Consider the following 27,500-nt stretch of genomic DNA (forward strand, 5'->3'; position numbering starts at 1 on the left):
GTGAGAGAGAGAGAGAGAGAGAGAGAGAGAGAGAGAGAGAGAGAGAGAGAGAGAGAGAGAGAGAGAGAGAGAGAGAAAGAGAGAAAGAGAGAGAGAGAGAGAGAGAGAGAGAGAGAGAGAGTGAGAGAGAGAGAGAGAAGATAGAACACTGTAGAGCAAAGAGAAGCTATGTAGGGGCGAAAGAGTGTCCCTCCCATTCGTTTTTATTTTCCCTCTTCCCTTAACCACTTTGATCCTCATGTTCCCTCCATCAATCTTTCTCTCTCACCAATCCTGAAAGGGAGGAGCAGCACTTTCTATTGGAGTTTGGTGTAGAATGCTAATATATTACCCTGTCTAGTCTCTCTTTCTGCATGTATTCTTCCCCATCATTCACTAAAACAGCATCAACGTGTTTGAATTAATATTACGTGCATACAATTACATTTGAAACTAAAATGTGCATGTAACAGAACACATAGAGGTAATTTATTCTAACCAATCCACTCATTCCTCTATCATAGGCATTATTCATCTCCGATATGATAACAACGACTTTTAGTTTCCAAAGTAAAATGTTGTAATGTGAATGTAAAATCTGTATCATGTTCTTAAATAGATACTAAAATGTCATTCAAAACCCATTAGCCTCTTGGAAAATTGCTAGCTGAGACTGCTCTCTCTTACGTGTTATGTCCATGAGAGGGAATCAAGATAAAACTACTGACGCCAGCTATGTGTGTGTGCAAGCCCTGAAAAGAAGTTCATTACAATTAAATATGATGTGTCTGTCTGAGAGCCAAACAAAGCACGAGGCGTGCTCCGTGCTCGACCAATCAGCAATGACTTGCCAGTAAGCCCCCGCCAAAAAGATTGACGTAGCTCAGCTCTGGGAGGCTGCGTGTCCTTACGTGCGTAAGCGGCCTCTGAGTAGCAATGGGGGTCCAGGCTGGGAAATATGACTCTACTGCACAGACACAGTGTTTCAGCCATAGGATGTCAAACTATGAATGAACGATATCCGTAGCCATAGAAACACACTGCATCACGCTTCATGTCATTATCTTTGGACGGTTAAACTCTCCCTGCCTCTACTTATTTGTATATGAATGGGTATGTACTGTGGTTATTAACTGATGTTTCTTATCTTGATGTGTTGTGTTTGTTTTTTCCTATGCTGTTCATAACTCAGTGTTGTCGCAAAGGTGCTGCCTCAGCACACTGTGTCGAGACTCCATTGTTCAAATGTCAATTGTTCTACTCCACACACAGGCACACGTGCACTCACGCACACACACACACACACACACACACACACACACACACACACACACACACACACACACACACACACACACACACACACACACACACACCCACACACACACACACACACACACACACAGTAACACACACACACTGATTAAAAACAAAACAAAAAAAAACTCACCCAGTCCTAAGCAAGACACTCTGAGTCCCGACTTGCCGAGGTTCCTGAAAGGAGAGAGAATGAATCACATCAGGCACAGGTCTATCAAAACCAGCTCTGGTCCTAGCTGCATGCATGTACACTGCCATAACACACGCACAAACACACACCAACACACACACACACACACACACACACACACACACACACACACACACACACACACACACACACACACACACACACACACACACACACACACACATTGCATTCTGCACACACAGGACTAGCACCAACAATTAATCACGAGTTGGGCCGAGAGATTGCGCCGGGGCTGTGACTGATGGATGGATAACGGGCATGACGTGAGGACAGGGGGCTGGGGAGTGGTTAACAAGCCGATGGGCCGCAGCCAGTTTACCAGGGCTCTAGACCTGGATCTGCTCTACTTACTGCTGTCTCAAGGAAGTCAATCCGGCTCCAGTTAATGTAATGTGGACGAAAACTGAATATTTGTGTGTGTGTGTGTGTGTGTGTGTGTGTGTGTGTGTGTGTGTGTGTGTGTGTGTGTGTGTGTGTGTGTGTGTGTGTGTGTGTGTGTGTGTGTGTGTGTGTGTGTGTGTGTGTGTGCGTTTGTGTGTCTGTGTGTGTGTGTATAATAATGATAACAATATGTTTATTTTGTAAAGCGCCTTTCTCACACTCAAGTTCGCTTTACAGATTCATGAGAGCACACACAGAGCATGACATCAAAAATAGAAGTACAACAACAGAAATAAAAATACAAAGAAATAAATATATACAGAGGGTCTATTCAGTGGTAGAAGAGGAGAAGTGTTCTTGAAACAGAGAGGTCTTGAGATAAGCTTTAAAGAGAGGGAAGGAGGGAAAATCATGGCGGGATTGAGGAAGGGAATTCCAGAGTTTGGGGGCCATGGAACTGAAAAAGTATGAGAGCCGCCCAGAGAATGTGAGATATCGAGAGAGATATTTAGATTGGATATGTTGTTTAGTGCTATCTATTATACTAGATATGGCTATCTAGGTTGGTAGTGGTAGTAGTAGGGGTATATGTATGTGTTTATGTATGTATGTATTTTTATGTTTGTACGTGAGTGTGTGTCTGTTAGTTCTTAGAGAGGAAAACTTTGGAGAACATTTATCTCTTAGTTTCTTTTGGTGTCCTAATTAATTTTTCTATCAGAAAAATATCAGTGTTGACGGGTGTGTGTCTGTGTCTGTGTCTGTGTCCGTGTGTGTGTGTGTGTGTGTGTGTGTGTGTGTGTGTGTGTGTGTGTGTGTGTGTGTGTGTGTGTGTGTGTGTGTGTGTGTGTGTGTGTGTGTGTGTGTGTGTGTGTGTGTGTGTGTGCGGTGGCACATGGTTGATTGCTGATCAACCCCTGATACTTGAATATAAATTTGCTATAATTGAGACGTATACGCTTGATTTCCTGCTGTACATTCTAAATCTATGTCTCTACAATCTATATTCTTCTCCAAAGATTTACATTTTTGTTTTTTCTCGAAAGTTGGACAATATGCATGTCTGAGATGGCCATCAGGAAATCGTTTTTTTAACCGGATGAAACGAAAATATAATTTATTTTGGAGGGGAAAGTCTTATTCCAAAACCACCAAATTTTGTACCTTGACAATCTCAGTGAACAACAAATGAAAGGAAAAACTGTGACAGCCCTACCGTTCCTACCATGATGCTAGTGGCCATCAAGTGTTTTTTGATGTCATCTGCAATTATGAGGAGAATACACTTTATGTCGAAACAGAATGAATAGGGTTTGATCTAAATCATGGATGAGTTTCCACAGAACACTGTCATGTCCAACCAGGGTGGCTGCCAAGAGATTGTTCCCTTATGACAACATCTCTTGGAGACTGTACAGTGGACTGACAGGTGATTGACACACACAAACACACACACACACACACACACACACACACACACACACACACACACACACACACACACACACACACACACACACACACACACACACACACACACACTTAATTTTCAAGGAAGCCTCTTGGTGAAAGATATATCTATATTGTGATTATTATTTTTATATTAATAATATATAATATTATATATTAGTATGTTCTACTAGTATAGAGGAAGAAATACAATGTGTACAATGCTTCACCTCCGTACATTATGCATGTGTTCATGCTCTGGAGGAAGACTAGCTCTGACATCACTGCACCTAAGTGATTCCCATTATGAATGGGCATTCATGGATTCATAATTATATAGTATTTGGACATATGATGGAAAATCCATGTAAGACACACACAGACACACAGACACCACAGACACACACACACACACACACACACACACACACACACACACACACACACACACACACACACACACACACACACACACACACACACACACACACACACACACATATACATCCCGGTTTGTGTATTGATTTTCAGTCACAGCTGTCATCACATCTCGGCCACGCTTTTCAGGACCCATTCTGCTTTACCCAAACCATATTTAGTGTCCGGCTACATGGCCATAATAACCATTACACATCCAGAAAATCTGTCTGAGCTTCTCTCTGACCTGTGAAATAATTGCAATAAACACCCCCGGATGGCCAAGCCAGGTCACGGTAGTCAGGCGCTTTGTAAACAGTGGTCCGAAATCAACAGGAATCACCGCATACCCTGCTGTCTTTGAGATTGTCCCGTTTCACCATATGGGGCAATGGTTGAAACATACTTATTAGTTATTCACAGTGTATCTGTGGTTACCTATAGTTATTCAAAGTTTTAAATTATGAATTATTGATCGTACTTGTACAACCCATTAGTACTACCTATCTGAGGGTTTTTGGTTTTCACTGTCCCACATCTACATTTCAAGAGGCTGATATCAACACGGTTAATTCAAATTAAACTTTACTAAACCGGGAACACAACAGACTAACTGGGTCCAAGAAGGAAAATATTCAGGACATTCTGTATAATTTAGAACACGGGCTGAGAATGTGCCGAGTCAGACAAGCTCCACCGGTGATTAATGATGACATCGTCACTCAGTGGCCGCGGGGGGTCCAATCAGAGACAGTTATACAGATGTGCTCAATTTCAAGAGCTAAACAGAGGAGACCTTAGAGAGGCTTTGCTGACACAGAGTCTGAGTCAAGCACAGAGATAAATCACCAAACCGACGTTGGGGACCAATGTATTTTGTGTTTCTGATGGAAGTTGGTGATTGCTCCTGGGAGTTTGGCATCTATAACTTTACTGCAAAGCAAATGTCAATGCCTCGTAAGCAGAAAATACACCAATCTTGCGGTTTTTAGCTCCTTAATAAAAGGGATATAGATAAAAGGAATGTCAACAGCTATCAAATCATGTCTAATTTCACGTTGTCATACTTTTTTTTTGCTTACTTTCACAAACACACACACACACACACACACACACACACACACACACACACACACACACACACACACACACACACACACACACACATACACACACACCTACACACACTCTCACACACACACACACACACACACACACACACACACACACACACACACACACACACACACACACACATACACAAACACAAGCACACACAGGAGGTGCAAACAAGATTTCCTGTCCCGGTAATTCTTTCCTAATGTCTCCCCTCATGCAGCCTTCAGAGCTACAAAGTGTGAGCAGTTTGCGGGAATGAGAGCAGAGATCATAAGATGAAGGGGTCGGCGTAAAGGGAAGGAGATTGTTGATATTTTCCCTGCCTGGGAGATTAACTTACACAGCCATCTCCCCCTCATTTCAAATCCATCACAACCCCCACAAGCTATTCAAATCCTTATAGGCACACTCATAAACAAATCTATATCCCCGCTGTGCGTACACACACACACACGCACACACACACACACACACACACACACACACACACACACACACACATACACACACACACACACACACACACACACACACACACACACACACACACACACACTCACCCACCCCAATCAAATATTCATTGAAATAGACGCTGGAAACGGATCTCCAATAACAAGCTTCCCCTATCAACCACGCTATTTATTTCTTTACAAACATGTCTCTGTCGCCTCGCTGATAGACAGACACAACGTCCTCTAATACCCCAGGTGCTGTTGTGGAATAACCCTCTACCTCCGTCTGCCTGCAATCATCTGTCTATCTGTTCTCAGCTGTCCCTGACTGTCTGCCTCGCTCCCAGGTCGTCTCATTATCTCCTCTCCTTCTAAAACACCTCAGAATTATGTTTTCTCTGCCTTTCATTAGCCATCAAATCCCCCACACCGGTAAAGCAGCCTCTCTCTCTCTCTCTCTCTCTCTCTCTCTCTCTCTCTCTCTCTCTCTCTCTCTCTCTCTCTCTCTCTCTGTCTCTTCTCCCCTCTCCCTCTCTCTCTCTCCCTTTCTGTCTCCCCCTCTCTCTCTCTCTCTCTCTCTCTCTCTCTCTCTCTCTCTCTCTCGCTCTCTCTCTTCCCTTCTCTCTTTCTCCCCCTCTCTCTCACCCCCTCACCCCCTCTCCCGCTCTTTCTCCCTCCCTCTCTCCCTCCATTAGGAAGATTCCATTCATCTTTTTACCTACTGCTGATATGCATTCACTGCTGTCCCATCACGTGCACCACCCTATTACTATAGCAGCATGGAGTGCTGGCCCACATAGCTGAATGTAGGTTACACCCGTGCTCTGCATCTCAAGCTATGAGCCTTGGCTGTTTATCAGCTTGTTTTCCAATCGGGGTTCTGTAGACAAGACAGTAGACAAGAGAACCTGCTCGTTAAGTCACTGCTCGTTAAGCCTCAGAGATATTAACGCTGTCATCATATCGAAATTATCTTTTGATTTCTCCTTGTTTTTTTCTCTTGCCATCTGTTCTAAAAACCATGCATTTGATGTGCAAGTATGCAAACAAGAACCAATGCATAAATATTCAAAAGTAAGAAAAAAAATACACACTTGCATACATTGGCAATTATGGTGTCAACAATCAGTTAGGGAAGAAACTGAAGAAAATCGTTGCACAGTGAAGAAAGTCTCACTATACAAATAACTTCATCAAACCTTGCTCTTTATCTGACTTCTCTTCTTCTTTAATTTATTCTTTCATCCATTAATCTATTTCTGTCATCAAGCACTCTGGATCTGTCTTGCGTTGTCTCTTTCTAACTCTGTTTCGCTATAACTCTGGCTCTCTCTCACTCTCTATCTCTCTAGTGGCCTCTCTCACTCTGTCCCCCTCTCTCTCTCTCTCTCTCTCTCTCTCTCTCTCTCTCTCTCTCTCTCTCTCTCTCTCTCTCTCTATTCTGTTTTCTCTCTCTCCTTCTGTCTCTTCTCACTCTGTCTGTCTTTCACTCTGTATCTGTATCTGGAATATTCTTTTTCTCTAACTGTATCCCTCTCTTATTGTCTGTGTCTCTCAATATCTCTCCCTGCTGTCTCTCTCTCACAGTCTCTCCCTCAACCTGTCTCTCTCTCTGTCTTTCCCTGCTGTCTCTCTCTCACAGTCTCTCCCTCACGCTTTCTCTCTCCCGCCATCTCTCTTGGATTCACCTTTGCCGTCGTTCCTCACCTCTGTGGAACAATTACCTCACCAGTCTTGCCTGCGTGTCATTCTCAATCTCTCTCTCTCTCTCTCTCTCTCTCTCTCTCTCCCTCTCTCCCTCACTCTCTCTCTCTCACCCTCTCTCTCACCCTCTCTCTCTCTCTCTCTCTCTCTCTCTTCTTCATTCATAATTTTTATTCTCCGTCAGTCAATCAAACACCACAAACACACAAACACAGTTTGTTTATAGCATTCTCCTCATATCAAGTTTTATAGGTTCAATTAGTATTTTTTTCTCCAAGCTTTCCCCCTTTCTTTCTCTCACTCAGTCCATCATGCTCCATGCATTAAAATAAGGGTTTAAAACCTGTCAAAAGACGGATTCAGATCACTTTTGTACACACATCCAACCCTTAACCAAGCAATGTGGAAGTGTGCTTCAGCCTCATGCGCTCTTCAAGATAAATACATCAAATACTGCTGGATTCAGCTGCGCAAAGTTGTGTTTCACATGGTGAGCAGATAAATAAAGGACTCATATTATATTATATTCACATAAATCAGGGCTGTAGACACAATTTGGGGTATAACCTTAGGAGAGAAGCGTTCAAGGAAACATTAATATGAAGAAGTATCTGCTAATGGTATATGCTTTGATTTAAGCAACCTTCGAAGCACCTCCAGCTTTCAGAATCAAATAGGCTGGATTTGCTTAAAGAATGGGCATACATTTAAATGGTGGAACACACACAGGTGGAAAGCAAACAAAAGGGTCTCTCGGTTGCTAAACAACAAAAAAATGTCCATTAGGAGCCATTCGTAACATCACTCAAGGCTGACGGAGTGTGTGACAAATACAAAAGGATGCTGAGCAGGGAGAGGGAAACGCAATGGGAAGCGATTCTAGCCGGGGGTAAAACACGATCAAGGAGGTAGGATTATTCAACTGGAATTGAGGTCGTTGACGTTGGCGTTAATGATAATCCAATTAGAAAAAGAAAAAAAACATTAATTCAAACTTGATCAAAAAGTGTCTGTGTTTGGTGAAAGGCTGGTTTATAATATACAAACAAACAAAAAACCTTGCACAAAGCACTCGCCAAAATGCTTATGTAACCCCGATTTGATGCCATGCCTATAACACAATCTGACCTCACACTGAACTATTTATTCAAAAGGTGTGGCTGTGTGAATTCTCTCCATGCATGCATACTTAACATGCATAGTGTTACACATTCGCACACATGTGACTGTGTGTTACATTTACCCCTCAATGGGTTTTAAACGGCAGCGGTGCATCTCTGGGCCAAAGTGGAACCGTCCCAGGCAAGGCTATTCCACATTCATCAAAGGCAGCAGAGGCGAAGGCTCATACAAGACTGCATTAGAGTCCTGCAGGAGAACACGACCAGAACCCATAACCTGTCGCGTGGTGTAAAAGCAGCCAGCCAGGCTCCATCACACCCTGGTCGGGGCCAACAGACAGAGCACTCCCAGTCAATGTTTTTAAATGGAATCTGTCTTTTAAATTGGAAAACACTGCTAAGCGATTATAAACGGTAAAGAGTTTGGAGCAAGAATGTGTGGCCTGATGTGTGTGTGTGTGTGTGTGTGTGTGTGTGTGTGTGTGTGTGTGTGTGTGTGTGTGTGTGTGTGTGTGTGTGTGTGTGTGTGTGTGTGTGTGTGTGTGTGTGTGTGTGTGTGTGTGTGTGTGTGTGTGTGTATGTGTGTGTGTGTGTGCGTGTGCGTGTGTGCGTGTGTGTGTGTGTGCGTGTGTTGGTGTGACTATGTGAACGATGAAATGGGTGGTGGGCGTCCATGGCCGTGCACACACTCAGTGTGTATGTTAAATATTAATTTCCATTAAACTAATTCTTCGTATGAGGCTGCATGTGTGTGTGTGTGTGTGTGTGTGTGTGTGTGTGTGTGTGTAAGTTTGAATGAGAGAGAGAGAGACTTTGCAAAAACAACACCTGCATCTGTTGCCATGGAAGAACAGAGACCACCTTACTACCGAGAGCTTCCCAGGTTAGCCGTTAACATCCATGTTAATGCCTGATGCAGTGCTGTATTTAGTTTTGTAGAAAAGTGCTGCTCATTCACTGAGACACCAACCCTCTCACACGTTCACAGGCGGGGATGTGGCGAGTGGGCGGTGCTGAACACCACTAAGATCTGCATGTCAAGCATCTCCAACACACAACCCATTACAGTTTCTATGCACATGGCCACTTTGATGGGAGGCATGCCATAAGGGCGCACCAAGCTTCTGGTAACACAGAGAGACACACACGCACACATACACACACACACACACACACACACACACACACACACACACACACACACACACACACACACACACACACACACACACACACACACACACACACACACACACACACACACACACACACACACACACACACACACACACACACACTGTGTTGCCGTGGGCGAGCGTATCCTGACACTCATACTGAATCACCCTTTCGTCCCGGCAGCAGCAGCTTCGTTCTCAAGTGGCATTGCGTTTCCAAGGTTACCTTGTGGAAACTCGACCCACTACAAATAAAAACGAAGAGCGTCACGCAGACAAAAAAATCTGCATTACCAAGCCAATATAATGTATTTATTATAGTGAATATTAATATTTTTAATAAGAGAAGATGAAGGTCAGGGAGATAATAAGCATGCATCAGACACCTCCTTCCTGCTGGTCCCACTTTGTTCCTGTCATATATTCAGGGTCCATTGTTTATTAGATTGTGTGCTATTGAGTCAACCAATGCAGGTGGAATCAATTGTGATATTAAGCATTTTAAGCACACAATTACAACAGATGATTAGTATTTATTGAGTAAAGGGTGTTTTTAATCCCAATTTCAATACCTTTTTGATGGTGCAATCTTGTCGAATCAACTGGCAATCTGGTAGTGTCATTTATGAGTAATATTGGGTATATATTATCTGCGCTTGTCTATTGAGACCGGCAGCATTAAATTAGTTTAATCTCTGCAGACTTTAATAACCATTGTGACTCAGAGTCAAAACATAAAAATAATTAAGTACTTTAAAACTTTTCAGGTTTTTTTAAAGCAATATAACTCTTGTCACGCAGCACATTGTGTGCATGTGTGTGTGGTAGCAACATATGTTCTGCGCATGCAGGCGTGTATGTATGGCTTTGGCTGACGAGTGACAGCAGCTGTGAGGCTCATCATGTGAGGAGGAGATTGCTCCACACTGCTGGGAGTGCTAATGGTGTGCCAGAAGAAAGATGCACTGGGAACACACAGAGAGAGGCCAAAGCCTGGTGGAGAAATATACTATATATCAAAGCCCAGACATATCAGAACATCTACACAAATAGGTAATAGGTGTAGCCATGACTACTACCTATAAGCTCTGTTCATCTGTGTAATTCTGTTTAGACATTTATTGTTTGCAGTACAAGGACATTTAATGGAATCGGTCGTGTTATTGGCCTGGTTCATAAGAAGGGATAAGAAACACTTTAAACTTTGGTGCAATCAATGTAAAAGGGGCTGATAAAGGAAGGAGACAAATCACATTCAAGTGCACACTAATGTACTCTTAGAGAATATATTTGTACTACCAAAGTACTCGAACAACCGACATTGCACGCTGCATATCTTCCCCTAAAATTACAGTCAAGTGTTCTTAATGTTATATGTAGCTTTACAACCGAGACAAGAATATGAATAAAAAATTTAGGACATTAACATTTTCTATTATATTATAGATTCAACCAGATTGTACCAGAATAAATGTTATTAGTTATTTGGTGTTAAGAAATTCACGTATAACATTTTAAAGTATCGTTGAGCCTCGTAACATTATGAATCATGATTCAATTGATCAATGTAAAACACATATGAACCACTATCTGTTTGATGATACTAGCCCTGTGCCACAGCGGTGATGCCACACGTTGACATACAAGCACTGACCCAGACGCCGGACGACCGCTGGACAACAACACAGTCCTTCAAATGGTGGGCGTCTGATGCTAAACGACAGCACTGTTGGCATCTAAACACACACATCAGCGCGTTCTTTAAATACCACAGGAATATCAGTAATTACAGCGTTGGATGTTGACTCACAACCTAAACTACTGGTATCCTTTTTCTTAGCGTTCTATAAACACGTGGTCATATATCTATCCCAACATTGGCATTCTAATTGATTCTTTTCTTGCCTGAATGCACAACACGGTGTGGTGCAAGCGTTGGATCCCTTGGTTCTACAGAATAACAGTCTGTGTGAATCTAAATGACACCGAGTTGCTGAGGCGGATTCAAATGCGAATGCCCCTAGCACTCCCCAGCATTGTTTATACTGCACTGTGGCCAACACACGAGTAGCACAGCAACATATAAGGGTATCATGCTATCTTAATATGTATAATCCGCCATCTTTGTGCAAAGACAGGATCTCAGTATTCAGGAGATCCAGTGACCGAGTGCTGGACAATGTGTGTAAAACAAAGGGTTGCATGTCAGTGCTCTAGTTATGCAAAACATTTATGGAGGGGTGAATGTCAACAGCATGTACTGTGTAGATATTCTGGGGGCGCACAGCATTTTTGGATATGATAAATGTATCTACAGAAGGGGGTTTTGCCAAATGGGTGACTTTAGCACATTGTTCTGTAGGTTATAGATGAGGATAAGTGGAGTTCAGCAGCTCATACCTCATATCATAGCATAATCACACACCATGACGATACAGCAGCTATAAACATATATATATACCAGGATACACACACACACACACACACACACACACACACACACACACACACACACACACACACACACACACACACACACACACACACACACACACACAAACACACACACATCAACGCACATTGACCATTATGCATCTATATTTAAATATCACATAAATCACCATATTCACCGTGAACATTACCACATAGTGTTAGCGTTCAACATATAATACACTAAACAGAACCCCCAGTCTAATGTACACACACAAATACACATACACACAAATATACAAAAACACAAACACACACACTCACACACACATAGGAATTCAATATGAAAATGTCTGAGCAAGCAGATTCTTGTTTTATGGAGTCTAATCCGCTCAATAAATCAATCAACTATATAGGCTGACAGTTACCAATTAATCAGCATTAATGCATGCCCCATACCATCAGCATATCTCCACACACACACACACACACACACACACACACACACGCACACACGCGCGCACACACACACACACACACACACACACACGCGCACGCACGCACGCACGCACGCACGCACGCACGCACGCACGCACGCACGCACGCACGCACGCACGCACGCACGCACGCACGCACGCACGCACGCACGCACACACACACACACACACACACACACACACACACACACACACACACACACACACACACAGAAGTAGCTGAATAATCACACAAACACACACAAACGCATTCAGTTGAGTAGATCAAACAAATGTACCAAAGCAGTCCCAGACTGATTACGGACACCCAAAAGCAACACAGCGGATGGAACAATGTGGGCTTGGCCGAACGCTCTGTTGGGTTCAGAATAACATGCTATTAGCGAGGACGCTCTGCTCTGAGAAACAACAAGCATCGGCAGCGGCTAATAATTATGTGGCCGTGTCACGTTGTTATTATGCTGCACACTGTGAAAGTAGGCCCAAAATTATCCCTTTGGCCCAGTTGAAGGATTACAATTTATGGAGTCATCAACCATAGCATAATGATAGTTAAAGGGACTCTCACCTTTGTTGCATTTTTACACTTTTTTTGGATAAGGTTAAATTGTGGTATTAATCAGGTAATAACACTCTAATATGCAAGACAGACCCACCAGGAGTAAAAACAAACAATTATTTTACTCTCATAATATTTAGTGAAAACTTCAACCAATAAAATTCTTCAGACCGAAGGACCTTATTGGCCGACAGACCTGTCTGTTTGCTGCATGGATATATAAGGTTTTCCGTCTGCTTCTTGTGGCGCATTCGGGCCCGCGTCATCAAGGCGCGTCCTCAACTAGAGGGTTTGTTTTGATTCCACGGCAGACAGTAGCGAGTAGCGACCGTAGCGACTGACGATGGCAGACCAAAGTGGTCCACGGCGTACTGAAACTGCACCATTCAGTCCGATTAGGGGACTCATCTCGGACTCAGACTCACAGAGTTACCCTCCTCTGGAGCCTCAGGAAGACCTCCAGACTGTTGGCCACCAACTGCACCATTCAGTCCGATTAGGGGACTCATCTCGGACTCACAGAGTTACCCTCCTCTGGAGCCTCAGGAAGACCTCCAGACTGTTGGCCACCAACTGCACCATTCAGTCCGACAAGGGGACCCGATTCGGCCTCAGAAGCCAAGTGGTCTCGCTCCCCTGGATGATTCTCAGGACCTCCAGACCGTTGGCAACCAACCGCACCACTCAGTCCGATTAGGGGACCCGTTTCGGACTCAGACGCGAAGTTGTCCCGCTACTCTGGAGATCCAGGAAGACCTCCAGACCGTTGGCAACCAACCGCCACACTCAGTCCGATTACGGGACCCATTTCGGACTCAGACGCGACGTTGTCCCGCTACTCTGGAGCTCCAGGAAGACATCCAGACCGTTTGCAACCAACCGCCACACTCAGTCCGATTACGGGTCCGATTACGGGACCCATTTCGGACTCAGACACGACGTTGTCCCGCTACTCTGGAGCTCCAGGAAGACCTCCAGACCGTTGGCACCCAACCGCACCACTCAGTCAGATTACGGGACCCATTTCGGACTCAGACGCGACGTTGTCCCGCTACTCTGGAGATCCAGGAAGACCTCCAGACCGTTGGCACCCAACCGCTTGGGTGCCAACGTCTGAGTCCGAAATTGGTCCCGTAATCGGACTGAGTGTGGCGGTTGGTTGCAAACGGTCTGGAGGTCTTCCTGGATCTCCAGAGTAGCGGGACAATGTTGCGTCTGAGTCCGAAATGGGTCCCGTAATCGGACTGAGTGTGGCGGTTGGTTGCAAACGGTCTGGATGTCTTCCTGGAGCTCCAGAGTAGCGGGACAACGTCGCGTCTGAGTCCGAAATGGGTCCTGTAATCGGACTGAGTGGTGCGGTTGGGTGCCAACGGTCTGGAGGTCTTCCTGGAGCTCCAGAGTAGCGGGACAACGTCGCGTCTGAGTCCGAAATGGGTCCCGTAATCGGACTGAGTGGTGCGGTTGGGTGCCAACGGTCTGGAGGTCTTCCTGGAGCTCCAGAGTAGCGGGACAACGTCGCGTCTGAGTCCAAAATGGGTCCCGTAATCGGACTGAGTGGTGTGGTTGGGTGCCAACGGTCTGGAGGTCTTCCTGGAGCTCCAGAGTAGCGGGACAACGTCGCGTCTGAGTCCGAAATTGGTCCCGTAATCGGACTGAGTGTGGCGGTTGGTTGCAAACGGTCTGGAGGTCTTCCTGGAGCTCCAGAGTAGCGGGACAACGTCGCGTCTGAGTCCGAAATGGGTCCCGTAATCTGACTGAGTGGTGCGGTTGGGTGCCAACGGTCTGGAGGTCTTCCTGGAGCTCCAGAGTAGCGGGACAACGTCGCGTCTGAGTCCGAAATGGGTCCCGTAATCGGACTGAGTGGTGCGGTTGGGTGCCAACGGTCTGGAGGTCTTCCTGGAGCTCCTGAGTAGCGGGACAACTTCGCGTCTGAGTCCGAAACGGGTCCCCTAATCGGACTGAGTGGTGCGGTTGGTTGCCAACGGTCTGGAGGTCCTGAGAATCATCCAGGGGAGCGGGACCACTTGGCTTCTGAGGCCGAATCGGGTCCCCTTGTCGGACTGAATGGTGCAGTTGGTGGCCAACAGTCTGGAGGTCTTCCTGAGGCTCCAGAGGAGGGTAACTCTGTGAGTCTGAGTCCGAGATGAGTCCCCTAATTGGACTGAATGGTGCAGTTGGTGGCCAACAGTCTGGAGGTCTTCCTGAGGCTCCAGAGGAGGGTAACTCTGTGAGTCCGAGTCCGAGATGAGTCCCCTAATCAGACTGAATGGTGCAGTTGGTGGCCAACAGTCTGGAGGTCTTCCTGAGGCTCCAGAGGAGGGTAACTCTGTGAGTCCGAGTCCGAGATGAGTCCCCTAATCAGACTGAATGGTGCAGTTGGTGGCCAACAGTCTGGAGGTCTTCCTGAGGCTCCAGAGGAGGGTAACTCTGTGAGTCCGAGTCCGAGATGAGTCCCCTAATCAGACTGAATGGTGCAGTTGGTGGCCAACAGTCTGGAGGTCTTCCTGAGGCTCCAGAGGAGGGTAACTCTGTGAGTCTGAGTCCGAGATGAGTCCCCTAATCGGACTGAATGGTGCAGTTTCAGTACGCCGTGGACCACTTTGGTCTGCCATCGTCAGTCGCTACGGTCGCTACTCGCTACTGTCTGCCGTGGAATCAAAACAAACCCTCTAGTTGAGGACGCGCCTTGATGACGCGGGCCCGAATGCGCCACAAGAAGCAGACGGAAAACCTTATATATCCATGCAGCAAACAGACAGGTCTGTCGGCCAATAAGGTCCTTCGGTCCGCAGAATTTTATTGGTTGAAGTTTTCACTAAATATTATGAGAGTAAAATAATTGTTTGTTTTTACTCCTGGTGGGTCTGTCTTGCATATTAGAGTGTTATTACCTTATTAATACCAATTTAACCTTATCCAAAAAAAGTGTCAAAATGCAACAAAGGTGAGAGTCCCTTTAACTTCAGCATATATATATATATATATATATATATATATATATATATATATATATGTATATATATATATATGGCAGTTAACAATATATGTAGTGTAGTAGTATGTAGTATGTATTACTGGCCCTTCTGAGTCTGCAGGTAATAATGCTGCCTAAAAGCATTAACACACACACTCGCACGCACACAAACACACACACACTCACGCGCAACAAACACACACACAGTTGGGGACTATGAGGCTCAGTCAGGACCTTGTACTAACACATGACTCATCAATTTAACATCACACACATTACATATTCACTCATGATATAAAAGAGATCAGAAGTCAAGGTGAGCGAGTGAAGATGAAAGGGGATCCAGACACCAGAACAGGAGGAGGAACGGTCCCGTCGGGTCTACCTGCATGTGACCCGACGTGGAGGAAGGAGTGTGTCGTCAGCTGTTTGGTGTGGGGGGGCTAGGGGCGCCGTGGACACAGCAGCCTCAGCCCCAGAAATTCCCTCTGCATTATTTACAGGACAGCTATGGCTGCCCGGCCATGCAAAGCCATGCAGGAGACCCACTCGGCCGCCCTCCCTACCCTGCCACACACTCATGCACAAATGCACACACCCACACACCCACGCACGTCTCTCACTTTCCCTGGCATGGTTTTCAGCTTATTTCACGGCATACATGAAAGAGTGACAGGCCAGGGAGTTTCTGACAAAAGGGAAATACATTTTTTGTTTATTTTAATTATGATTGAATAAACGAATTAGGATGAAATAAAATCGAAAGGAAAAAAATGGAAAAAGAGTCAAGTAGACAGAAAGAACGAAAGGCATGTTTGATCAAACGAAGGCATGCCGTCCACCGGGAAGAATCTGATCCCTAATTCATGATGGCTGGAGTAGCGACCACACCGCCTGCTAAGGATTTAATACAGACCAACAGTTTGTGTGTGTGTGTGTGTGTGTGTGTGTGTGTGTGTGTGTGTGTGTGTGTGTGTGTGTGTGTGTGTGTGTGTGTGTGTGTGTGTGTGTGTGTGTGTGTGTGTGTGTGTGTGTGTGTGTGTGTGTGTGTGTGTGTGTGTATGTCCACACAGAAACAAAAAACACAACTTCAGCACTGTATGGTGTGTATGTATTTATTAAGGACAAACACATACATAAATATATATGCATATACACACGCTTATGTGCCAAATTATGGTTATGAACACCTCATACATACTGTAAACTGCAGTGCACCCAATGCTGAATTTCATCCCATTCTCACCAAAGTCTTGGTCCTGTGAAACTCCTAGGCCAGGTGTGTGAGTCTCTGTGGCTACCATGAATGCAAAGACAATATTAGGTCAGGAGAGGAGTGTGATGAAGTGGGGTTTGTTTAAAATGTGCCTCTCAGTGTAAAAAGTGAACTACAGTAAGTGTAACCAATATTTCCTTACGACCCCAGTTTCGGCATCGCTGACAGGTTGTAGATCTACTGTGTCAACATTCCACAATCAAAAAGTCAACAATATATCAGATCCCCGACCTCCTATCAAATCACTGACACATCATATCCCTGATGTATCAAATCACTGACATATCATATCCCTGATACATCTGGAACACATTGCCTCAATATTGTTAATATATGAAGCGACAAAGGCTGCTCCCCTCTTCATCAACACAGACACTCGTATCAACAGCCAGCAGAGCAACAGGGGGCCAGATCAAGGGGAAGAGGAGGGGATGTGAGAAGGGGGGTGCGTTCAAGAGCAAACTGAAGGACTTGAAGGCTTAGAGTCTCCAAACGCCTTAATAAGCAAAAGGGCTAGGGTATTTCAATGCAGATGCATGCAGAGATAATGAGACGATTCCCCACAAGGAAATATTCCGCTAACACAAGGGCCTCTAAAACAAACACCGCTAACACAAACAACGCTAACACAAACACCGCTAACAGAAACGCTGCTTACACAAGCACCTCTCAAATGTCGCTAACATTAGGCGCGTTCCGACTGAGGGATTTCTTGGAAAGTGGCTCAGTGTTTTGGCTACACCCACTCATTGAGTTCCCCTCGGCGTCCGTTCCCATACGGGAACCTTTGTAGCGTCTACCCAACGGAGTTCAAATTGGACGTAATTAGTTCTGCGACACTTTTTGTTTTACGTGATTATTTATTTTTCGTCTGCTTGTCTCCGTCAACATATAAACGGCGCTGTTTATATGTTGTAGCTGTGTCGAGTTCTAATCATGTCATATTGTACTTACGCCATATCCCGCCTCAACCGTATCAAATCAGGGTAGACTAATTAGGATCGGCGAAGCTGCGACTCAGATGGCGCCAATACAACTCTGAGGCAGGTTCTACCTGAGCAGCTGAGCCGCCAAACTGTGAAGTTGGGCGGATCCTCTCTCCCAAGCCCCCCCCATAGCGGCTCACTAGAGGGGAAAAGTTCCTCAGTCGGACCCGCCTATTAATGTTGCAAACAGTGCTAATTGGTGAATTATACATTTTCCTGCTGACAGAGGGACACGGTGAGCCAGTTTGCAGTAGTTGTCCCTGAGGTGCCATAGGAACCGTGTTTCCCTGGCTACCTCCGGATATTTGCCGCATAAGTTTAACGCAAATGCCACAAACTCCAAAACCGCAAACTAAAAATGGCGCAGGCTCAAATAGGAGAATATACACGTAGCAAGCAAGTCTCTCTCTTTGCCCTTGATTTCCATAGTGACTTTAGATTCAAGTCCAAGTAGGAATAGGATGTTTTATTTATCACAGTTACATCTCATACATACATTTGGTTCTTTGAAGAGGAAGCATAGAGCAATCTAAAGAAACAACAACTCCCCAGCCTCTGCAGCTAAAAGCCAACATGTTTGCAAACCTTTTCAGAAGCCATTTACAACAAGTCAGCTCTGATGTCATGGAAAGAAATCAAACCTGTCTAAGGAGCAAGCTCCCTAATTTTCTCCCACACTATAGGATTGATTACCTATCCATGAAATCAACCTTGATCCATCTCTAAGTTCATCTCTCTCTCTCTCTCTCTCTCTCTCTTCTTGCTGTTAGACCTCCCTCGCTCACCCATTCACCCATCTCACCCTTTCCGCTCTGGTTTTTCCTTCCCGGCTGTCCACATGGCTCATGGGGGGGGGGGGGGGGGGATGTGCAGTGTGTGCAGTGTGCAGGCGGGGGTCTCCTAATCCCATTGCGGTGTGTGTGAGGGATGGAGGGAGATGCAGACAGAGAGCACCCTGATAGATGAGCAGCTGAGAGAACCACTTCTCCCCTCTCAAGGCTTCCTTCATCTTCGGGACACTCGTTGGCTGTTGACACACACTTTGTATTGACTCGGGGTCTCCTGGGTGGATGGGTTGTTGTCCAGAAAAGGGCTTTTATTTTTTGCAGGTTGTGGATGCTGTGTCACTCCCCTGGGCCTGAACTTAAGCCTAGTACAACCAGAGACGACTACATGGACTACATACACAACACTGTCGCACACACACAAACACATATTCAACAGACACATATACTTACAGATTCATTTTACAAATTGTAATTTTCAATACGCTTGAACTGACGCTGACATTGGTTTTGTGTGTGTGTGCAAACGTGTGTGTGTGTTTGTGTGCGAGTGTGAAAACGTGTGTGTTTTTGTGTGTGAGTGTGTAATAAATTGAATACATTGCCTCAGAGAACAAACCCTGCCACATTATTTGGGAATATCATTAAAGTTATTATTATTCTCAGAGCGCACTCTCTCTCTTTCACAATCTTACACACACACTCTCTCTCTCTCTCACTCTCTCTCTCTCTCTCTCTCTCTCTCTCTCTCTCTCTCTCTCTCTCTCTCTCTCTCTCTCTCTCTCTCTCTCTCTCTCTCTCTCTCTCTCTCTCTCTCTCTCTCTCTCTCTCTCTCTCATTCTATCCCTCTCTCTCTCTCCCCCCTGGGAGTTATTAAATGTGGCTCACTTCAGGTAAACAAGCGGGTCAGGAAGGCAAAGGTTCAGGTACTACTGGGTAGAGCCCATACTTTCATCGGCATTTAACCCAATAGAAAAGGGACAGATAGCTGATCAATGTTTTAAAGGTTTCCTACAGCAAATTTACTTCACAACATGCAACATTGAAGAAATTTTAAGATATATTTTTTCAATAAAGAAAAAGACAATTTCTGGTACAAAGAAATTGAAATTATTTCGAACTTGGATAACAATGAAACTAGAAAATGCCTTTCCTGCAGAAAATGAGGTGAGTGCTGTAGTGCAAAATGAGGTTGAAAATATGTTTGAATAAAAACACATAGTTTAAGACGTAAAGAAATGTTAAATGGCTTAAATCAAGTGAGGAATTTGAACAAAAGTTCAAAAGTCTAAATGGAGTAAACAATGTCAACATGCACACCATTCAAGAAAATGTAAATGGTTGGACAACAAATAAAATGAAAGTTTAATGAAAAGTGCAAGCATTGCTAAAAATGCAGAAATGTAAAATGAATTGAATTGAAGAATCTGAAAGGTATTGCCCTGCTTTGCTGAAAAATGTGAAAGGTCAAATGTATTGCAGTGCACTGCTGAAAAACCTGAAAGCTGAAATCAAAATCTGCAAGTTCTGAAATAATAATAGCAATAGTAGTAGTAACTGAAGTAGTAGTAGTAGTAGTAGCTGAAGTAGTGGTAGTAGTACCTGAAGTAGTAGAAGTAGTAGTAGTATTAGTAGTAGTTGCTGAAGTAGTAGTAGTACCTTTAGGGTTAGGGTTAGTAATAGTGGATCTGGCTGCACAAAGAATATACTTTATGAAAGGTGTGGTATTGATTGGTGTTTGTAGAAGGAATGATACTTATTCCGCCATTTTTTTTTAAACCAGCCGAAATTGTATGTACTCGCCAAATGCAAATTTTTCCAGCCTAACGTGATTAAAAGTAGTCCGATTGGGCGGGAAAAAACGCCCAAGCTGGCAACGTTGCCTGAACGTAATAAAAAGTAGTCAAATTAAGCGGGCAAAAAATCCCAATCTGACAACACTGCCTGCACGTCCTTGCGCTCCAACCTCAGCGTAAATCAATGAGACCAACTGAAAACAAAGCCGATATGGAATTTAAATCGTGATCTTGAAAAAAGTATGAAGGTAATCGAAATTCAGATTATTGAAGATACAAGTGTGTTGATTTGTTAAACCTTTGAACGAAGGTTAACGATAAAATATTTACCAAGTTACGAAGTCTGAAGTAGTAAGTGTCAGAGAATGGGCGGACATCTCCGCCGTCCTCCCATTGTAATTTTTTTTTTTTAAGTAGAATATCTTAAAAATTATTAAATATTTGAAAGATCTGAAAAGAAGCGAGCAATTCCAAGATAATCTGAACATTTTAAAATTTGAATGGAGTCTCTAAGCGATAAATTGAGGAAGGAGATAGGTCCCAAAGTTTGTAGAGAATAATAAAGAAGAAAGAAAGAAAGAATAAAACTTAAGAAGAACAATAGTTGAGCGCTGTATGCAGCACTCAACTAAATATGTATTTGATGGATTACAACGTAGAAAGATCATGAGAAAGAGACAAAGACATAGAGAAGCAGAGAGGAGAAATGCAGTCCAATGCCAAAAGGCAAATGTGGGAACATTATCTTAGCTTTGGATTGCCTACATTGATCTTAAAGTCAAGATATATCTCCAGAAATAAACAGATGTTTATATAAATATATGAACTCTCCCTATAGCATCTCACAAAAGCAGCCCAAATTACAATTTATTAATAATTTTTCTTAGATTTTAAGCATCTTGCTTTGATCCCCAAATTCTAATTTTTCTAGCAGGCAGTAGACCGTTTTGTTTTCATTACTCAACAATGATATCCCTGTCTTTGTTCTCTGTGTACACCAGACCTTATTCATTGTACATGTCATGTACAACACAATTAAGACAGAGTAAGCCCCCCAAAACAATCAACGTGATGGAGTGATCAGTCTATAGTTCAAAGACCTCTACAGACTCTTTAAAGAGCGTTGAGTCCAGTTGATCTGGGGAAACATGCCATTATCCCAACAAGGTGATGCTTGACCACCAATCAGCCAGAGCTCAGCAGCCGCTGACCGTAGCATCTTAGCGCTAACCTAACGATCACATGTTGGACACAGTCAAGGCATAGGCGCCAGCCATCGCTAGCCCTCTTATGAGGCCCAGTTAACTTACTGGAATTTATGCTAATGTTAAATTAAGAGAATAAGATGGCGTGGATAACTTTATAAGCTTAAGTGCTGCGCACATAAAAGTGTATCATTATGTATATTATCATGATCACTGTAGCCCTCCGTTCGGAGTTAACAACGTTAATCGGTTCCATTAGAAATGGGCTATTAACCACACAGCTCCTCTTGTTTCATCTCAAGTGCATTAACCTCTGTCTTGCTTGGGTAGCTTTAGCCTAACGCCCAAAGCAACCGGAACTCCTAATGTAGAGAGAAGAACATCATATATATCTTGTTTTCATGATAATTTACCCTACTTTGATTATTCTTAGTGGTGTTGGCATTTACTCCTCCATATGTAATAACTTTATTGTTTTTATTTTTATGTTGGCACAAGAATTTCCTTTGGGATAAATAAAGTCATATTTTTTCTTATCTTATCTTTTTCACGGATATGAGCTGGCTCACACAAAGTAATATTCTCCCCATCTCTCTCCCTCTTTCCACCTCATCTGAACCGTGCCACTGTAGCATCTGTGCTCTCAATCTGTGCACCACATTCAATGTTAGTTTTTGCTTTCTGCTCTCCGTCGCTTGGTTTCAACCACTCACTTATCTTAATGTCTCCAGGCAACAGTGGCCTGTCTGGGCGGAACGCTGAGAGAACACCAAATAAGCAAAGACAGGGCTACTCCCTGGCAGAACGAGCTTCCAACCGCCACCCCGGCACTTTGTTTCATTCAAAGAAGAAAGATGTGAGTGGGAGACTGCCGGCGGACATGGCTGCCCAATCTGAAAAGGAGCCAGACCGATCACGTCAGCGGTGGAAGTAGCCCGGACAAATGAGATGAAGGGGAACATCAAAACTGCGCTAGGAAGGAGTCGACGCATGCCGAGAAAGTTCCCGCAGAGAAGATCGTCGCTAGACAACATCTCCGACATCGCTGCATCTCCAGGCCTTGGCGGAAAGGCTGGCTAAAAGAAAAGCTAACTAAAAAGTAGGTCAAATCTACTTTTTGAGATGACATCTGTTGATCAGTTTGAAGTCATTGGCACCCCTTACCCCCTTCTCCGCACCCCCACCCAACTCTGTCTCCAGAAGACCAGCTCCCTGGTGTCCCAGATGAATCCAGTAGCAGTCTCTTGTGTTCAACATTATTTTTCTGCAGTGTGCAATTGAGACTCTAACTCAAAAGAACCAAAGGAGCATCAGGCAAAGTTCCCCCAACAGGTTCTTCAGTGTCCCTTGCAGAGAAAAAAACTCATAACCATATTCTAATGGATGAAGCCGACGTGTCGTGTAGTCTGCGTCCTGTTCGACCCTCGAATCCAGAATTCACAGTTGATCCGATGGTCTCTCAGTCATTCCCCTTATGGAGGACAACTGGCATAGGCCACCTGGCTGCTATGCATTTTTTTAATGGGTTCATTACACATATGGGGACAAGTATCAAATGTTGTCCAATGAACAAAGGAACAGGGATTGGATGTCAAGGGACAGTAACGATACTTAATTATGCATACGGCTCTTTTCAGGCCACCCAAAGGCAAAGTGATGTCTGAGAGGGTGCCAGACTGCCAAAGTGAGCACTACTTGTTATTCTGACCACAGTTTAGCTTGATAGGCCATAGTGATTTAGCATTCATAGAATTCACTCTGCATTATTCTATTACAAAATTGTATCATGTTCTTCACTGCTTTCACATTTTTATATTTTCTCTACCTATTGGAGTTAATTAGGTAGTGCCATTTGTGACATCAAAATAATTCAGACACAAGTCAATCCTTCCCTCGAAAGGCCTCCCGGCAACAAATCACACAATGATTCACAGACATAGATGATCCCTGTGTTTTGTTAGTGAATTTTCATAACAATTTCAACGGACCAGTGAGCAATAAGTTTTGGAGAACTTTCAAATAATCTTTTATTTCCTCAAGGAAGGTGAATATGTTTTAACTTCCTTCTGTACTTTTCAAGAAGGCTTAAAAACGAACATTAAGTGATTCTGTTACTTTTGCCAACTCAATATGTAAGAGGTTAAGTGCACACAGGCATAAACCCACAAACACATATACTCATATATGGGTTTGTGGGTTTACGCCTGTGTGCACTTCATCTCTTAAATATTGAGTGATGGCCCTACAGAACCAAGGACATGATTGCTTGGCACGTCACCATGGAAACAAGCCAAGGTAATTTTCTGGGAAGGGTCATGCTCTGCCAGCGCTAGGGCTGATTGGCAGCGGACCCGGCACAGAGTAACTTTTGTTGTCTGTTGTTTGTTTTCAGTAGCGAATTTATCTTTATACTTTCATCCATTTTTGACATTCATGGTATTTCTTTGTTCGGTTTCTCCTTAAATACACACTCAGCTTCCGAGGCCCACAAACCCTCAGGAGCTACATACACACCAAGTGTAACCAGCGAACAGCTCCCACAAAAGGTGTATAGAAATAAAGATGCCGAAAAGTGTTCCAACGTGAAGTTCTGATTCCTTCTTCTGGTTTCGCCCTTTTCCGCTAGTATCTCTTTATTCATTTACCTCTCTCAAGTTCTCCCTCTCACACCTCTTGTTAGAGTGTGGGGCCATGTGTTAATGATGGTGAGGGCCAACACTCTCACTCGAACTTAAGAGGAGTAAGAGGGGAAACCTCATGCAGGAAAAGGCTCTTAACATCTTAACATCTTAACATCACACACATACACTCTCAGTACGTTTACATGCACAGCTGAATCCAATTAAAGCCATAGTTTGACTATGCTCCTCAATCGGACAACTGCAATTGTCCGAGGATACATGGCGGTGAGAAAATCGATTCATTGGCCGAAGCATTTCATAACCCGGTACGATAGGTGGCGCTTTGCCCAGTTCAAAAGTGGTAATAGAGCCACTGGTTGACCTCTTTACGTCACTAGCAACAACAAACTCAGGCGGCCGCAGCATTCGAGAAAGATGTTTTCAGAAAAGAGCTGTCAGTTCACTTCGGGTCCACGTCATTATTCCGACCTCTCGGTCGTATGCGGAAGTTCCTTTACCCCAATTCCTTCTCCTCCTTGGCCGAGATAACCCCCACTACGAGTTTACTTGTTGCTGATGTACCAGTCGGAGAGTCGGAGACCCTACGCACTTCCCTTAAGGGCCGATGTTCTCTCGGGGGTATCACCCTTCACTTTGACCGGCAGTGGATCTGCTTATAGGTCTGAATGAAGCGGCCACCGATTATTGACAGGCTGGGTAATTCATTCATAGTTCCACTGACTTAACAGTACACGTTTACACCGACACAACCGGACTCGTTCATTCACTAAACTGACATGCGCAATCGCTCGCTCTCCTCGCTCATCCACTCACTCGCTGAAGTCACTGACACACACACTGCCATTCTCGTGCACACACATACGCTACTCTCGTAGCAGAAGCATAGTGTGTACTGAATGCATGTTGATGTTGATGATGATACACTTCTTATAGGGGGTAGCTACATTGGCACGACACTGGCTTCCTCAATCTTCTTCACCACCTTGTAAATAAATCGCTGTTTCTCTTTTTCCAACGGCGACAACAACACGACTATCGTCTCTCTATACTTTCGGCTCACGGCCCCCGGGAAAAATCTCGAAAAATCAGCATGCGCAGAATGCATTATCCGATTCCAATCCGATTGACCGTATACATGCTTAATTAGACTATCAATCGAATAATCTCGGGGTCTTAATTCAACTATGAGTAACTTGATTTGATTCTACTTTAGTCCGACTAAGGTGTATACATGCACCTTAATATTCCAATCATAGTCAGATTAAGCCTATAATTCATCTTCAATGTCATGTAAATGCACTGACTGACACACACACACACTGCATGTAAGTACTTAGAAATATTGTCACGTGTTTGTATATGTTTGTGTGTTGAAAACCGTGAACACATAAAGGTTTGATACGAACCAACCATAGCAGCAAAGAAAAGCCTCCATCCTTCCTTCATTTATTATAGTACTCATCTCTCTTAAGTCTGCTGTAGCCTACTGCATACCTGCAATTCTCTCCCCTCCCCCCCTTTCTATCTGTCACTCTCTCTCTCTAGCGGACTGATGTACCTCATGTGTGCTTCATGTGTCTCTGCAGAGATTGTGCGAGCCATGACCTATGTGATCAACCAGGGCATGGCCATGTACTGGGGCACCTCCCGGTGGACTGCTATGGAGATCATGGTGAGTGGAGACTCCCTCTCTCTCTCTCTCTCTCTCTCTCTTCTCTCTCTCTCTCTCTCTCTCTCCTCTCTCTCTCTCTCTCTCTCTCTCTCTCTCTCTCTCTCTCTCTCACTCACTCTCCCTCCCTCCCTCTCTCCCCCCCCTCCTCCCAGAAGTGGAGGCATGAATGAAGAAGAAGAAGCAGGAAGGACACTGACTGCAAGGCGTTCTTCAGGGATGGAGGGTGATCACGCAGGCAGTGATCACCGTATTTCACCTGCTGCCGCCCAGTGATAATGGGCAGTATAAATAATCCTGGCCGGACCTTGGGACCGTGCGTGAGGTGACAGCATAGATGAGACTGCAAGGCATCCACCACCGCACGGGAGCGGGATCCCTGTGTTCAAGGGGGAATCTCACAGCATCCCATCCGGGAGAAGGTATTGATTAACGGCTGTGATTTAGTGAGACGCTTGGCTGAGGGAGGAGTGGGGATGATCTGTTTAATGAACTCTCAGTACGTGCATCAGTACACTAGTCATGGGATGGAGGCGCGGGTTTGATTAACCAGTGTAGAAGGAACCCATCGCTTGCTTTATTGAATACCTTTCTGCAAGGGTTGCAATAATGACCGAGCGGACATAACCCCACACATAAAATCGTTGAGGAACCCATTTCTACCTGAGAAGATAGGTGTATGAGTGGTAGAGTATTATTTGTTATCTAAGAAAAAATAGCATTTTATTGTTGATGGCTGCCTATTTCTTTTGCCATTGTTTAAAAAAAAAAAAGCAGCTAGTCATTCAATTTGCGTGAATTCTGGATTCAAGACTTTAACAAAGCGCAGGATGTGAGAAGGGGAAAATGCTCTTTATCACGGGACCATCCCTCCCAGGACTTTAGCGTTGAGGGAAAGTCAACTTTTCCTCTGTCGTCTTTTCTCACATAAGCAAGACCTTTAAGAATACGATCCTCTGGGGTGTTATTGAGCTTTCTATTAGTAGACAGTACACTGTCTATAAGTCTGTGATGTGTACTACCTCATTGTTCCGCCTTCAGCGTAACCCTATGGCAGCGCTTTAAAACAAGACTTCACTGTCAACGTAGTCATAATATGAGATTCATTATTAACGCTCTGACCTCTCCCTGATCTCCCTGCTGGCTCGGGAGCGACGACATGAAATAATGAAACCACAAAAAAGATGACACCATGGTAACCAAAGAACGCTCTAGACTAGACAAAAGGAGAGAGAGAGAGAGAGAGAGAGAGAGAGAGAGAGAGAGAGAGAGAGAGAGAGAGAGAGAGAGAGAGAGAGAGAGAGAGAGAGAGAGAGAGAGAGAGAGAGAGAGAGATATCCTAATCTGTGTGTT

General features: G+C 44.3%; 1 protein-coding gene and 1 long non-coding RNA gene across 6 annotated transcripts in view; both read right to left on the reverse strand.

Moving 5' to 3' along the window:
• kcnab1a (potassium voltage-gated channel subfamily A regulatory beta subunit 1a) overlaps positions 1-27,500 on the reverse strand; it is a 117,021-nt gene that overhangs the window by 50,469 nt on the left and 39,052 nt on the right. For all 5 annotated transcript variants that reach the window (XR_009529637.1, XM_060074910.1, XM_060074909.1 and 2 more), the window contains one exon: positions 1,430-1,473. Coding sequence is in view for 4 of the 5 variants with exons in the window: in XM_060074910.1 (XP_059930893.1) it covers positions 1,430-1,473 (44 nt within the window). In the remaining variant the exon portion in view is untranslated. The remainder of the gene's footprint in view (positions 1-1,429; positions 1,474-27,500) is intronic.
• LOC132474310 (uncharacterized) lies at positions 13,052-13,661 on the reverse strand. Its single transcript, XR_009529639.1, has 2 exons — positions 13,367-13,661; positions 13,052-13,271 (listed from the first exon to the last, which is right to left on the reverse strand). It is a non-coding gene; the product is annotated as an uncharacterized LOC132474310 (long non-coding RNA).

Source organism: Gadus macrocephalus, chromosome 16 (genome assembly GCF_031168955.1).
Source record: "Gadus macrocephalus chromosome 16, ASM3116895v1".
NCBI lineage: Eukaryota > Metazoa > Chordata > Actinopteri > Gadiformes > Gadidae > Gadus > Gadus macrocephalus.